General features: G+C 41.3%; 1 protein-coding gene across 2 annotated transcripts; it reads left to right on the forward strand.

Annotated features, from left to right (window-relative positions):
* The first annotated feature begins 341 nt into the window (after positions 1-341).
* LOC307120896 (uncharacterized protein) lies at positions 342-9,645 on the forward strand. 2 transcript variants are annotated; one of them, XM_079808130.1, is made up of 3 exons: positions 342-375; positions 1,187-1,316; positions 5,302-9,645. In XM_079808130.1, the coding sequence occupies exons 2-3, from the start codon at positions 1,247-1,249 to the stop codon at positions 6,834-6,836; spliced, it is 1,605 nt and encodes a 534-aa protein (XP_079664256.1). In that variant the 5' UTR covers positions 342-375; positions 1,187-1,246; the 3' UTR covers positions 6,837-9,645. The 2 variants fall into 2 exon arrangements, with proteins under 2 accessions (XP_079664256.1, XP_079664255.1); XM_079808129.1 differs by having other exon boundaries at positions 354-380.
* Positions 9,646-16,686: the final 7,041 nt, after the last annotated feature.

Raw genomic sequence — 16,686 nt, forward strand, 5'->3', positions numbered from 1 at the left:
GCGGAAGTCGTCATAGTTGGGTAAACATACATAGCAGTGAATGAGAGACTACATTAAATATTTTGTGTTCCCATTTGCTTAAATAGCAAAAGACTCAGAAGCCGCAGAAGTAGAAACACCCTCGCAGCGTTAGCTAGTTGTAATTTGATGTAATATAATACAAAGTGTTAATAATGTACATACATTAAAAAACAATATATAAATGTGCAGTATATAAAAAACGTTGCAGTATTTATAATGCGGATTAACGCGTCAACACAGTCTGTGAAAGGTCCATCTGGCCGATAGATGGCGGTAATGCGCACGTGCGTCTCCGACCCGCCGTTAAACAAGACGACGTCACCACCACCGCCATCACAGCGTTGAGTCTTTGAGGTGAGGTAAGCAGTTCACGGTGCTTCGTATATTTATACAATTATTAAAAAAACAACAACATCTTGTTAAAGCTGTACTTTACAGGGTTATTTCTGTACGGGTTTGATCTGGTATAGAGCTGTGCGTGTTTCCCGCGTCCGCTGACTGAAGTAAACATTAGCCTAGCAGGAAACCGTGTGAGGAACTCATGATAAATTCAATAAGATCTGAGCAAATATTGTGTTTTTGTTATGATTGTTTCGATGTTTGGAGCTAAAATGCTATTGTTACTGAATGCCGCTTGATCAAAAGTCAAAGTATGATCTGTGAGGGTGAATAATAGGAATCGAATTTTTCTTTTGTTTGTTTGTATAGCATTAATATCTGTTTCTGACATTTAAGAGGCTTTTTAGCAGCTGTTAAATCCATCACAAGAGGTAAATCTGTATATGTAGATAAATGTGAAGAAAGTTTTACATCGGAAACATTAAATATTGCTTTGTTGTTCTCTTTATTTAAAGAGCCATTTCTGTCCTTTAAAAAACAAAGTTAATTGTCCGGTTTTTATGACTATATTTAGGTTCATATGGACATATTGCTGCTGTATGGAAGTTATAACTGTAGTTAATGAAATAATCTCCCTGATAAGACTCAATGAAAGGGAGTGCCACAATTAACAAAAACATAAAAATAGATAAGTAGAATATGTGAATTTGTTTTAAAACTAATTAAATAACTTAACTTTTCGATAGATAAACACAAACAACATGTTTTAAGTGTGTGAATTAATCAAAGCATTTTTATTTTGGCTGCTCTGCTTCTCCTCCCACAGCGGTTCTCCAGTAAATGCTGGGATATTCCCATCAGCCCATAGTGAAGATAGAGTGTGTGAATGAACACTGAAGCCATGAGTGATCCAGAACCCTGCAGAATAAAGGAGGAAGACACTGAAGAGCAAATAGGTGGGTGTTTATTCTTGATTCTTCAATAAGGTTATTATGCTTAAAGGCCTATTCACACTGGGACGATTTTTGCACGCGTTTATTGCCGACGTAAAAGAGTAATTTAAAAAAAAGTTCTTTTTTTTTTGTTTTGACGTGGCACGTTAAAAACTGGTCGACCAATGAGATCGGTGCTTTTGTTGACGGGCCTGGAGCTGCTGAACTTACAGTAAAACATCACTTGGTGTGCTCAAGCACAAAACGGTCTTGCCGAGCACACACTGATACAACGAAGAGGTTTGTGTTTGAAATTGCCCCCTATACCCTACATAGGGCACTATTTGAATGAACATCCATCTGTAGTGGTGTCCGAAACAATAGTGGACGTTTTTGAGTGCACTCATTCAATCCCACAATGCACCGCAATAACGAGTGTACAGTAGATGTATGCGCTGGAGAATATGCTTGTTCGATGCACCAGCGCTGCGCAGACCGATCGGCGTATGACCGCAAAGTCCCGCGAGAGCAAACGAGAAAAGACTCCTTATGCTTTTGAATCGCTCTCACTCTCAACCAGACTGTACTCTCAATGCACTGAGAGTCGCGCTCTGAATGAATTAAGTACAAATATCTCTGCTTGTTTACTAAACGTCTGGTTGAGGCAGACAAAACTACGAAAAACGCAATATCTTACGCAGCAACAATAGTGTAGGGGTAAGACGCATGGCGTCAAGATTTGCCGAACTCGCTCTAATCCTTTTCCCCATCACATATCAGATCGGAAAGGCATTTATTTTCAAAGAAAATGAATAAATGAATATATTAGAAAAGTGAAAATATTATAAATAATAAATAACATTTTATAAATAAAATTTAGTAAGTGTTTATCAGGATATGTAAACAGACGTGTGCTCAATTAGAGACAATAAAAGTGAGTGGGTCCAATATCATTGGGCTTAAAAAGTGTGTGGGTTGATGCCATCTCCTGGTGCGACTCTCACAGTGCATTATGGGTATTCTCTAGCCGTCGAGCATACATCGGTTGTAAACTCGTTATTGCGGTGCATTGTGGGATTGAATGAGTGCACTTAATAACGTCCACTATGGTTTCGGACACCACTAAATGGCTGTTCCCTCAAATAGTGTTCACAGCTGAATCAATCATCCATCCATCTTTCGAACCGCACTGATCCAGCGCAATATCATGCATACAGGTATAAATTCCTTTTTAAAATGATTATATTGTTTGATTAAGGTTTATACATGCTAGTTTCCGTGGCAGAGTTCAAGATAAATCTTTTCATTATTACTGGAGGTGCCGATTTGCTACATTTCAAATAAACAGCAAAAACGGCAGCCTTTCTGGCGCAATTAGTGTCCGAAATCACAAACTCGACTTCAAAGTGGACTATATCAGTGACTAATGTAAGGAATAGTGAATGAGGGTACAAGAGGCGATTTCGAACACAGCCAATGGCCCTGTCCCAACTGGCACACTTCATGTGCACTTTCGGTCTTGTGGACTTACAAAGGCTGCCACGTGTGCATGTCCGTTAAGTCCACAAGACCGTAGAGTGTCCCATTTGTCATTTTAGGTCTCAGAAGGGTGCTCGCGAGCCCGCGCTGGTGTGACCTCTTCCAGACAGTCAAAGCCGCGTTATCTCATGAAAGTGCGGACTCGTAGGAAGACTGCAAAAGTTTAGGGTGCCATTTGGGACCGGGCCAAAAAAGATGAGCTGCTAATGTTGCTTGCCAGTTAGCAAAAGTGTGTGAATGGTTTTGACAAGCAAGTAAATACTGTCTCTCTTCTTCTTCTGCGTGAGAAGCGAGTGTCAGAAGCGTAAAGTGGCAGCGCCACCTTGTGTACCGGGAGCGGCATCATCTACTGAATGTGCCCGTTCACTCGCCGCATCGCCAGTGGAAATCGCTTGGGTGTGAACACAAAGACGCGCCGAAAAACTCTGGCGATAAGAGCGTGATAATCGTCCCGGTGTGCACAGGCCTTTAGACCATTTTCTAAGACTGCATGATGTATTTAAACCATTTAAAAACCATACTATAACATAGTCCTATTGTGACTTCCCAAAGGCCACGATTCAATTAAATTAATATATGCCCTGCGGGTTTAATATATATGGGCTTTAATGATTAATCATTTTACATGCATATAAGTTACGTGCGTCTCAGAGCGGCTCCGTTCACAGGAAGTGCTGCTCCGCATGAACCGTTATCATTTAGGTTGTTCATAGTTTGATGAATTTGGTGAAAGGCAGCTGTTCACATGCAGTTATATGGGCGATATTTCATAAAATTTTCCTTCTCATGTAGACAACAGGTTAAGTAAAAATATAAGGACTATTTTTGTAACTGACTAATGAGTTTGAGTCTTTTCTGAAGTAAATTTGACATTACATGATATGATTTAAGCTCATTCCAAGGTTGATATGTTGAGTGGTCTGTCAGGCCACATTAAAGAACGCCAAACCACACGTATCGCTTGTATTTCATGATAAAATTAACAAACACAATAAAAGGGGACAGTTAAGTACAAATCGCCCTGTGTTTATGGATCATGTTAAGTTCAGGCAGGAACAGAAAACAGTAAAGATTAAAATACGAATCAATATCAGTGTCAATTAAAAACGAGTGGTTAAAGAAGGCGTTTTTTTACAATTTTTTCAGATGTTACTTTAAATTTACATCAGTATACTTTTGCACACGTGTGTTCTTTCTGAACTGTTCGCGGGTACAGTCTTTCTTGCCGAAAACCCCTCACATCCGTCACAATCATTTTAATTTACGTTTTAGCATTGCAGTTGCTAATAAACTATACATCGTACATGTATCAACAGGGAATATTGCTTTATTATTATTTGTTATTATAAATTTCTTAAATATCCAAACTTCAAAAACATCCCTTGAGCACAGCTAATGACTCTTGAAAGTAACGTTTGAGTGATGGATTACTGTGCCGCTTTCCTGTAATAATCTAGGGAACCACATTATTCTTCTGTAATTGTTACTGTAATATCAAATTTTATCCATCCGTGTTCGATATAGATTGGGGTCTCTAAAGACCTGGATATGTAATAATGATCGGCGAAACATTCATGCATTTAATGGTGCGTTCACACCAGACGTGAATGTAGCGTTAAGTGCCAGTGATTTACATGTTAAGTCATTGCACAGTATCGAGCCTGAGATCCTTTAGGTATCCTAATTTTAAACCAAATACTCTTCTGTACTTGTCTGGCTATCACCAGACCAATCTTTTAAGATTGAACATGGGTCTGGGAGTATGCTCTGTATTTTCTGCTGCACAAGAGGCGCATCGTTCAAATGACTTAACGCAATTGGATAGTCCCTCAACCAATCAGACCAACGACCCATCGCTTTTCTATCCGTCATCGGGTTAATCCCGCCCAATAGCGCGTCAGGTGGATAAACCGGTTTGTGATTGGTCCCAGCATATGTACTGGTTTCCAGCCTGAGCTGCAGGGCCAGATCAAATCACTGGCAAAATGTACCCAGTCTACTTCTGTACTGCAGCTTTAAAGCAAATAATATTCGGGTAACTCCATGACCTGGGCACAAAATAGGGCCTAAAACTATTTTCTTGAAACAACTGAAATGTAGTTTGAGAAACATTCATACTGATGGCAAACATCAGAATGTCAGACTAAATATTGTCTGTTTATATTAATTTATATCTGGTTCATGGTTTTTGCTAACATATTACTAAAATTTGTAACGTTTTACAACCCTGACGTGTAAAATTTAGTCAATAATAGTCTATTATTAAGTCTAATAATACTCCTCTCTTAAAAACATGCAATTTGTGCCTGTAATGTTTTTAAAAAATATGGATATTAAATGTGCTCCATTCAAATGTTCATACTTTCTACTATGAGGTCATGTTTTGCATGCTTTTCCTTTCATTTCTCTTTTTGTTTTGTTTTTGGTTTACTGAAAATCAAACTTTACAATTTTTTTTCTTTCATTTTAGACCTGATAGAAACAAACAAGGAGATTGAAGAACTGATTGAAGAGGCGGAGAAACATGTCAAAACTGAAGAAACATCCTCGAGTCTCTCATTGGACAGAACAGACAAAACCTCTTTCACTTGCCCTCAGTGTGGGAAGAGTTTCTCATGTGAGCAAAATCTTAATCTTCACATTAAGTTTCATCGTGGAGGGAAGCCGTACACATGTGATCAGTGTGATAAGATTTTCACAATAAAAGCAAACCTTGATGAACACAGGAAAATCCACACGGGAGAGAAGCCGCACGCATGTGATCAGTGCGGGAAGAGCTTCGCACAACAAAGAATGCTTGACGAACACAAGAAAATACACAGTTTAGCGAAGCCCTACTCATGTGATCAGTGTGGGAGGAGTTTCCCATATCAAGGAAACCTTAACGATCACATGAGGATCCACACCGGAGAGAAGCCGTACTCATGTGATCAGTGCGGGAAGAGTTTTGCACAAAAAGGAAACCTTAACTTGCACATAAAAACCCACTCTGGGGAGAAGCCGTACAAATGTGACCAGTGCGGGAAGAGCTTCTCACATAAAGGAAACCTTAACGTACACATGAAAATCCACACGGGAGTAATGCTGTACACGTATGATCAGTCTACCAACAGTTTCACTCAGATAGGAAACCTTAACGTACGCATAGAAAACCACGCTAAAGAGAAGCCGTTCATATGTGATCAGTGCGGGAAGAGTTTCACACACAAAGGAAACCTTAACGTACACATGAAAATCCACACGGGAGAGAAGCCGTACACGTGTGTTCAGTGTGGGAAGAGTTTCAGACACAAAGGAAACCTTAACGAACACATGAAGAGCCACACTGGAGTGAAGCCGTTCACGTGTGACCAGTGTGGGAAGAGTTTTGCACATAAAGCAACTCTTAATGAACACATGTCAATCCACACCGGAGTGAAGCCGCACGCGTGTGATCGGTGTGGGATGAGTTACGCACGAAAAGGAGCCCTTAAGGATCACATGAAAACCCACACTGGAGAAAATCTGCACACGTGTGACCAATGTGGGAAGAGCTTCATAAAATCAGGCGTTTATAAAGTACATCTGCTTAGTCATTCTAGAGAACGAGTATATAACTGTGAACAATGCGGTAAGAAGTTTTTTAGGCCAGATTTCCTGAGGGACCACAAGAAAGTTCATACAAAGGAGAAGCCTTACGTCTGTTATTTGTGTGGGAAGGGTTTTCGCAATGCGACTGCGTTAAAAATACACCAAAAAAGACACAGCGGTGTGAAGGATCATGTGTGCCCGGAGTGTGGGAAGCGTTTCTTTACAGATGGAGCCCTGAAAGTGCACCAGACCGTCCACACTACAGAAACCCCTTACAAGTGTTCACACTGTGACAAGAGATTCAAGCGGTCAGAATATCGCAGAATACATGAGAAAATCCACAGTGGAGAGAAGCCGTATCACTGCCAACCGTGTGGGAAGAGTTTCACTCATTTATCTACTCTAATCGGTCATAAAAAGAAAATGCACGCCTGAAATGACAGTAAGTAGTTTGAGTTCTGATCCCGTACTTCCAGTGTGTGCTGTGTAGGGCTGCATTAATGATTGTTTTGATATTCGATTAATCACATTATTAGATCGATGAATTGACTGCTCGTTGATTATTTCACTGATTAATCGGTAGGCTTTGATTGATTATTCAGCTTTTGCAGTTAGTTAAAATATCGAGTTAAGCCTATTCTAACTAATAAATAAAACAACGAAATCACGTCAGGTTTTGAAATTAATAATTAACTTTTACCTTTTAAACTTTTAATAAACTGAGTAAACAATTTTCACAGTTGCTAAGACACTAAACCCCAATCACTGAACCAAATTCTCAATGGCCTAAACCAATTTGTCGAATAAATCCCTCTTTCTAAAGAAGTTCAAGCAGTTAGACACTATTTGCAATGCACTCTATTTGCTAAACTCTAAAGGAACACGCCACTATTTTTGAAAATAGGCTCATTTCCCGACACCCCTATAGTTGAGTTTTACCGTTTTTTAATCCATTCAGCCGATCTCTGGGTCTGGCGCTAGCACTTTTATCATAGCTTAGCATAGATCATTGAATCTGATTAGACTGTTAGCATCTCACTCAAAAATGACCAAAGAGTTGATTATTTTTCCTATTTAAAACTAGCCTGACAAGCCAGACCCACATCAAGATGTTGGGTCTGGGAACGCACCATTGGCAGGGCTCAATCCGAAGGGCGGGATAAACGGTTGTCTTTCAAATTCCCTCTGTATGCAATAGGATAGCGCTACAACCAACCAGAGAGCTACGTGAAGTGGAGCTAGTTGAGAGATTAAACTTTCGTATCCGGTCGGCAAAACTCTGAACACATTTTCCTTTCTTAAGAATGACTTCAGTGCCGTTCTTTGTTCTTTTCTCAAAGAAAAACTTAACAAGTCTTCCAGAGTCGCGGCCAAAGCCAATTCGAAAGACCGCCGTTCGCCAGCTGCTTTGTTTACGAGTAGCACGCGGAACCGCCGCAACTCTGCCATTATGTTTAGCCCGCCCACCGACTCTATACACGATGTGATTGGCCTGATCAGAGTTTGTTTTTTTCCAGCTAGCAAGCCAACGGAGAGTTGCTAGACTACCCTCGCGTCAAATTAGATTTGCTGCCGCTAGGGTGTGTCTATATTTCTAGGATAATTTAAAACGTGACTATTCTGTAGTTCATCGTGTGCTAAGACCGACAGGAAATGAGAAGTTGTGATTTTCTAGGCCGATATGGCAGGAACTATACTCTCATTCCTGCGTAATAATCAAGAGCTGTGAGCCGCGCAATATTACACAGCGGCTGAAAATAGGCTAACTTCCGTCAACATAACCAATGGTACAACCGGCTCACACAGGGAGCGCTGGGACTATTTTCAGCCGCTGCGTAATATCATATCAAGAGAGATGCTAACGGTCTAATCAGATTCAACGATCTATGCTAAGCTATGCTAAAAGTGCTAGCGCCAGACCCGGAGCTCTGCTGAATGGATTCGAAGAATTCACTAAATTTTTCAACTAAATATCCAAATAAATCTAATTATTAAACTAAATTAACCATATAAACTAAATTACTGATCTAAAGCCCACACTGTCACTGTATGATTATTGAAATGACTGATGACATCACAGTTTTCTCCAGAATGGCTGTACAGCTGGATAAAATTCTGTTGCATTATTTTCCTGTTTAACACTGTAAAGCTGCTTTGAAACAGTCTACATTGTTAAAAGCGCTATATAAATAAAGTTGACTTGACTTGAAGACGGTCAAACTCAACTATAGGGGAGTCAGGAAATGAGCCTATTTTCAAAAACAGTGTCATGTTCCTTTAAACATTTGCACTCACTAAAACGTGTTGCGCTGTGTTTGCTAAATGCGAGCTGCAGAAGTTAACTAAAACAAAGTGGTTATCGTTTACACACAACGACTCAAATTTGTTCACGCTTTCTAATGATGTGATAAAACCAACTGTACGAAATATAAGCCAGATCAGAGTATCAGAGTGCGCCGGTGCAATGGAGGGAAACGGAGGAAGAGTACGTATAAGAGATGGTGGAGGAGGATGAAGGAGGTGTGGAGTGTTGTCAAGGCTGGATCCGTCAGTTTTTCCCTTTGCCTGTGATGTGGACACTCAATACAACACTAAACCTGCAGTACATCAAGTATACTATATATTCCCCTTACTCAGTTGTGATTCCTTTTTACGTAATTGCAAAATTTGTTTACTGTGTACAATATAGTTTTTCCTGTGACGTTATGGATGCTGTGTTCTCCTTTTTTTTTCTGTAGTGTCTAATGAATGATCTGTAGTGTTTATATCATTGACTGATGTATGATCTGAAAGCTCTGTTTGATTTTGAGTACAGATGAAATGGTTTTGAAGCGTGTACATCCTTTATTATTTTCTTGTTTTTATATACAATTTAATTTTATAATCACTAGTCATTTAATCATTTTATTTAGCATTTAATCATGTTATTATTGATTTGTCATTTTATGGTTTTATATTACGGATAATTTTACTTATTTCCTTGCTCTTTCAATGCTTGCTGTTGTTGTTGTTTAATCTTATGATTGTGTGGTTTGTAAGATATAAGAGAATGTCTCCATCTCAAGGTGTTAAACGTGACAAGACGATGTCGTGAAGCATTTTCCATTGTTTTTGTTTGATATAGTAACACTTGTTGGATTTGTACTTGTCAGACTGAGCATCCAAGTCTGAGCATTCAGACATTGACATTCAGAGCATTGAAACGTATGCAACTAAGATTATTCAATAAACTCAGCTCTTTTTATTATCGCTTTGTCTCCTGTTTATGCTCTTCTGTCAAACTCTCCGACTGATAGAAGACTCAAGAGTTTTGGGGAAGCAGACAAGGCTGTCCGTTGACATGTTTTACTGGTGTGGGACACCAGATCAAACGGACATCTTCTGGTGGGAATTCAGATATAATATATCTGCCGTCTAAATCCATCCGATCTAATGCTGCGTTCACACCGAACGCGAATGTTACTTCCATGTTAAGTCGATGTAAAGTTGCGATGACGCGCATCTGGAGATCCTGCGGCACGATAGATGTGTTTAGAGTGATGCAAAGGACACTTTTAGCGTCTTGCGTGAAACGCGCGTTAAGCTTGGTACATACTCCGCAAGAACAAAGAAATTTGTTCGTTTTCTTGAGATGGCAAGAATAAAGTTCGTTCTGGCCAGTACATTCCATACTTCAGGAGAAAAGCAGGTGTCGAGAATCTCCATTTCTCAGCATTAACCCCGCCCACTTTAAAATTCTGACCAATCACACAATAGTTCTCGGACACCCACAAGAAAAAAAGCTCTGCTCAGATGATGTGTCGAGAAGGAGCTGCGAGAACTCCCAAACCAGGGCTCGGAGCCCTGGGAGCGAGAATTGAGTATGTAACAGCCTTTACAAGTGAATGATTTTATTTTATGCTTTTTGTGCATTCACACATTTGAAGCGAAGTCACGTCTGACGCCCGAGTTGAAAAATCTGAACTTTGGCATCTGTTCGCGCCACGTTAACTAATCAGGAGCCTGCTTGTGATAAACCGCGGCAGACCTTCCCGCTCTATACTCGCTCCGATGCGGGACAACAGGTCATCAAACTGGGCACGAGAAGACATTTGGAAGACAAATATCATACTTTTCACTCCACTACATTCCTATCAAGGTCCTCAAAGTCGGAAGTCGTTTCTGTAGCAGCTTTGAAAGTCAGTGGATGATTTTTTTTTTAAAGATTAGTTTAGTTGGCATACACGTGACGCATGTCCCAATGTTCAAAAATGTAAACCATGGTGGCATAATGTGCATTTATACAACAATAATAAAATAATGCATTGACTTACAAAATTACATTTACTTTTGATAGTTAAGTACTTTTAAAAACAATTACTTCTGTACTTTTACTTAAGTAAAAATCAGTTTTTAGAACTTTAACTTGTAACGGAATAATATTTGACTAGTAGTACTTTTACTCAAGTAATAGTTGTGTATTTTGTCCACCTCTGCTCCAGAGAGAATAGAATAGAGAATGTTCATCCAAACGCGGGTCTATTTTGCGTCAAACGCTCGATTTATATGCTCGTCCAATTTGCTGACCGATGCATTGTTCTGCCTAACATTTTTTTTGTGAAACTATTAATATTTAAAATATATATTAATATTTCTTATCTAATAATGCCTTCTAGTGTTATGATAATCAAAACATTACTGAGTAAGATCAAGCTTTAATCTGTTCAAACCAAACTATCACTTTACTGTAATATGTTTTTTGGCCGTTTTTTGCATTCGTTAATAAAAATATTTAACAGTTAGCTCCAGCTGGAGCACACTCGGCTTGTGTTAAAATATTTCTCAAAGCACTGTATATCAGAGCTTGATTCGTTTTGCCAAAAGCGCGTGATCAATGACATCTGAAGCTTCATTCGCCTGGACACCACATGACTGCTTCAGTGGTTCAGAAGATAGGAATCCCAGTGCCGTTTCCTGCACATTATAATGCAGTAGCTTTATGTTTTTTATTCAATATTGTAATTTATATATGAAGCCCAAATTAACATATGAAATAACAGTAAGAACTAAGGCAGAGTTCAAATAGATCACAGATTTCATTTTTACTTATTTTAGTGCCAGTACACCGAAAACTAATTAATTTCTTCAACAATGACCAATATTTATATACAATAAAAAAAAAACTGTTGTAGAACCAAATGTGAAACAGCACTTTGGTAGGTGCTATTCATTTTACGTACACTGTGTTGCGATACAGTTGTGATGAAAGCATTGGTGCTTTACAAAGCTTTATTCAATCATCACTATTGAATGTTCTTTATTTATATACACCGATCAGGCATAAGCTGGGTCGCTCACAGGCTGAAAGTGATTTACTGAAACAAAGAGCCTGCCCTCATCGTGGGAAGAGTTTCCCAAACAAACAAAGTCTAACAACGAAAGAGTTTACTCTGGAGAGAAGCCGCACACATGTGATCAGTGCGGGGAGAGTTACACGTGTAAACCGTTTAAAATCCCATCTGCGTTCTCATTCTGGAGAAAGACCATATAACTGTGATCAGTAAGATTTTTCTTTGGGCTCAAAAGAGAAACCTCACATGTGTTCTAAGAGTTTTAGTCAGATGAGTCATTAAAACCACATCAGAAAAGACAGCGGTGTGAAGAATCACATGTGCTTTGACTGTGGGAAGAACTTTACCAGAGAACTCACACTGGAGAAAAACCTTACAAGTGTTCACACTGTGACAAGAGATTCAAACGGTCAAGAGGTCTGAAAACACATGAGAGGATCCACACGGGAGAATAGTGGTAACGCTGCCCTCCATGTGGGAAGAGTTACTTACTTAAATTTATATTAGTTCACCAACTAATCATTGACTGAACACGTTACTTGTTTTACAGCCATTATTTTACTGATTCTATGGAACTCCTATGGAAAATTCAATGCTTTTGCGTTCTCTTGCAAAACTCAGAACTTTTTTCACTAAGAAATTACTGGTACTTTAGTTAAATCTGTTAATGTATCAGTGGGATTTTGTGACTTCAGTAGAGCAAAGAAATCCTCTATCCAATACAAACCAAGACCATGTGACAGGAAATGACCCCTGCATTGACCACTAGGGAGCAGAAAAACTTAATTTGCACAATTTATTCTTTCACAATTCCCCTTTTTGAATAGGTTTTATATTCAAATACAGAAAGAACGTTTTTGATTTGTTTGACCTTTATTTTTAATAGGGAAGATTTTTAAATATAATTACTCTTGTAATTGGAAGGATTAGACTAATGAACCATGGTTTTACTACAAATAAAACCAAAAAAAACATGGTTTTAAATTAACCAAGGTTTTCAACTCTAACCATAGTTTAACTTGGTATATGTGGTAAAACTAGTTATATAAATGATAATCAATTAGCCAAAAAAAACATGGTTACTGCACTTTTACTATAATAAAACCATGGTTGATTTTCGTATGGGTGAACTTACGAATGGTTTGGGTTATTTGTCTGAATTTATTGTTTTGTTGTTGAAGTACATTTTAAATATGGAGGACATTCCTTGTGTTTAATATGTAACAACTCTGGACATTTATCTGATCTATGTATTTGTAACCATTCAATCCAATACTTATTTTATCACCAACTTTGATTGTTCATCTTTTTATTGCCTATGATACTTGGATCAAGAATATACAATTTAATATTTTTTTGTAATAGGCCTTTTTTTGTAATTCATCTGAAATTAATATTTGTGCTTTCAATACTTTATATTTCTAGATTCCTAATAAATGCCTATAATAAATAGCCTAATATTTATTATCCCACCCCCCACACATGACTGGGATCAAATGAAATGTCAGTCTCCTTCATGAACTATTTGACCCTTAAGTGTGACGTTTGTCTTTTAACAAACCAATACATTTCAATTTAATTTGTTTTAGTCAGTTTGATATTCACACAGGCGCCTGTTTTATACCGCATATCATTAAGTCAGAACAACGACTATTCGTTTTTTACAAACTAGACTAAAATCATTCCTGTCTTCATTGTAGGCTAACCACAAACTTTACATAATCCGCAGAAAGAGAGCAGCTCGACTGAGTGTGCTACTCTTCTGTTTGTTTCAATTGTAACGTTTTGATTGTTTTGTCATTGTAAACAGAATTTAGCTTTTTTTTAACCAGTAGCCTATATTTTTTATTTCACGACGTTGTGATGACGTCATCGACGCCAGCACGGATCCCGCGCACACGATTCTTCTGAGGTGAGGTAAGCAGTTCACACAGTTTCGTGTATTTACCATAAAATACACCTTTCTTGGTCATTTTTCGTAGGGTTTCGTTTTGTGTATCTTTCTGGGGGTCTGTCAAGGTCAACGAACATGTGAAAAACGGTTAAATCCACTAACGTTTATTTTCTGTTTATATTTTAACATATTACCTTTACAAGTTAAATTCGTTTAAGTTACTTATCGTCTAAAGGAAAATGTGTAGGCAACTGGAAGGGATAATTCTAAAATACTTTATACTATAAGCCTGTGATAAACAACTTTAATTCAATCACAGGAGATATAAATGTGAATCTAGATAATGTGAATGAAGTTCAAAAAATAGAATTGATTTACCATTTTATATGTGCAACTGCAATGACCAAATAAAAAAAATGTATTCCTTTATTGCTGTGAATGCTGCTGTGCTGTAAGATAGTGGTTTACCTGAAGTAATGAAACAGAAATTAACCAGAAAGACTACTGTAAAGATATGTTGCATTTTGTATTTGTTTTATGTGTTATTGTTCCCTCAGACCTTGGTCCCTCTCCTTGAACTGTCACCTTATCGTGGTGGAGAGGTTTGAGTACCCGAATGATCCTGGGAGCTATGTTGTCTGGGGCTATATGCCCCTGGTAGGGTCTCCCAAGGCAAACAGGTCCTTGGTGACGGGCCAGACTAAGAACAGTTCACAAACCCTTATGTTCACAACCACACCAAGGACCGTGACGTCGCCCGGCATGGCGCAGCCGGGGCCCCACCCTGGAGCCAGGCCTGGGGTTGGGGCTCGTATGCGAGCGCCTGGTGGCCGGGCCTCCCCCCATGGGGTCCGGACGGGCTCAGCCCGAAGGAGTGACATGGGGCCGCCCTCCTGTGGGCTCCCCACCTGCAGGAGGGAGCGTAAGGGGCCGGTGCATAGTGAATCGGGCAGCAGTCGAGGGCGAGGCCCCCGACGACCCGATCTCTGGACACGGAATCTGGCTTTAGGGATGTGGAATGTCACCTCGTTGGCGGGGAAGGAGCCTGAGCTTGTGCGGGAGGTCGAGAGGTACCGACTAGAAATAGTCGGGCTCACCTCCACGCACAGCTTGGGCTCTAGAACCACACTTCTTGAGAGAGGCTGGACTCTCTACCACTCTGGAGTTGCCTATGGTGAGAGGCGGAGGGCTGGAGTGGGTTTGCTTATAGCCCCCCAGCTCAGTCGCCATGTGTTGGAGTTCACCCCGGTGATCGAGAGGGTCGCTTCCCTGCGCCTTCAAGTCGGGGATAGGTCTCTCACTGTCGTTTGTGCCTACGGCCCGAATGGAAGTGCAGAGTACCCGGCCCTCTGGGAGTCTCTGGGAGGGGTGCTGGAAAGTGCTCCGACTGGAGACTCAGTCGTTCTACTGGGGGGACTTCAACACCCATGTGGGCAGTGACAGTGACACCTGGAGGGGCGTGATTGGGAGGAACGGCCCCCCTGATCTGAACCCGAGCGGTGTTCTGTTATTGGATTTCTGTGCTAGCCACGGTTTGTCCATAACGAACACCATGTTCAAGCATAAGGGTGTCGATCAGTGCACGTGGCACCGGGACACCCTAGGTCGTAGGTCAATGATCGACTTTATGGTCGTGTCATCAGACCTTCGGCCATATGTCTTGGACACTCGGGTGAAGAGAGGGGCGGAGCTGTCAACTGATCACCACCTGGTGGTGAGCTGGATCTGATGGCGGGGGAGGAAGCTGGACAGACTCGGCAGACCCAAACGTACTGTGAGGGTCTGTTGGGAACGTTTGGCCGAGCCCCCTGTCAGAGAGATCTTCAACTCCCACCTCCGGCAGAGCTTCGACCGGATCCCGAGGGAGTCTGGAGATATTGAGTCCGAGTGGACCATGTTCTCCACCTCCATTGTCTCTGCGGCCGCTCGGAGCTGTGGCCGTAAGGTCTCCGGTGCCTGTCGAGGCGGCAATCCACGAACCCGGTGGTGGACAACGGAAGTAAGGGATGCCGTCAAGCTGAAGAAGGAGTCCTATCGGGCCTGGATGGCTTGTGGGACTCCAGAGGCAGCTGACCGGTACCGGCAGGCTAAGCGGACTGCAGCCTGGGTAGTCGTGGAGGCAAAAAATCGAGCCTGGGAGGAGTTCGGTGAGGCCATGGAGAAAGACTATCGGTCGGCCTCGAAGAGATTCTGGCAAACCGTTCGACGCCTCAGGAGGGGGAAGCAGTGCCCTACCAACACTGTTTACAGTGGAGATGGGCGGCTGTTGACCTCAACTGGGGATATCGTTGGGCGGTGGAAGGAATACTTCGAGGATCTCCTCAATCCCACCGACATGTCTTCCGTTGAGGAAGCAGTGGCTGGGGAATCAGAGGTGGACTCGTCCATCACCCGGGCTGAAGTCATCGAGGTGGTTAAAAAGCTCCTCGGTGGCAAGGCACCGGGGTTGGATGAGATCCGCCCTGAGTACCTCAAGTCTCTGGATGTTGTGGGGCTGTTCTTGGCTGACACGCCTCTGCAACATCGCATGGCGGTCGGGGACATTGCCTCTGGACTGGCAGACCGGGGTGGTGGTCCCTCTTTTCAAGAAGGGGGACCGGAGAGTGTGTTCCAACTATAGGGGGGTCACACTTCTCAGCCTCCCCGGAAAAGTCTATGCCAGGGTACTGGAGAGGAGAATTCGGCCGATAGTGGAACCTCGGATTCAGGAGGAACAGTGTGGTTTTCGTCCCGGTCGTGGAACACTGGACCAGCTCTATACCCTTTCCAGGGTGCTGGGGGGTTCATGGGAGTTTGCCCAAACTCCCATGGGGGGGGGGGGGGGGGGGGCGCATGTGCAGGGGGGGCGGATGCGCAAGTGCTGACCCCAGACGCTGGTGTGCTCGTGTGTTTTGTTTGTTTGTTTGGTTGTTTTTAAAAAATTCAATAGACTGCGTTTTTAAGAGCAAAATGCTTTTTAAGCTTATCATTGTGTTCTGGATCCTAAAATGCGTGATCGACTGTGTTTGTGCACTGGGAGACGGAGTGGATTTGAGAGATCTAAAGACAGTGGTTTACAGCC

Source organism: Gobio gobio (assembly GCF_949357685.1).
Source record: "Gobio gobio genome assembly, chromosome: 24".
Taxonomy (NCBI): Eukaryota; Metazoa; Chordata; class Actinopteri; order Cypriniformes; family Gobionidae; genus Gobio; species Gobio gobio.

Excerpts from the sequence above, each read along its gene's own strand:
- LOC307120896 (XM_079808130.1), top strand. The coding sequence starts at position 1,247 with ATGAACACTGAAGCCATGAGTGATCCAGAACCCTGCAGAATAAAGGAG. Across the intron at positions 1,317-5,301 it reads AGACACTGAAGAGCAAATAG|ACCTGATAGAAACAAACAAG; the intron begins GTGGGTGTTTAT and ends CTTTCATTTTAG.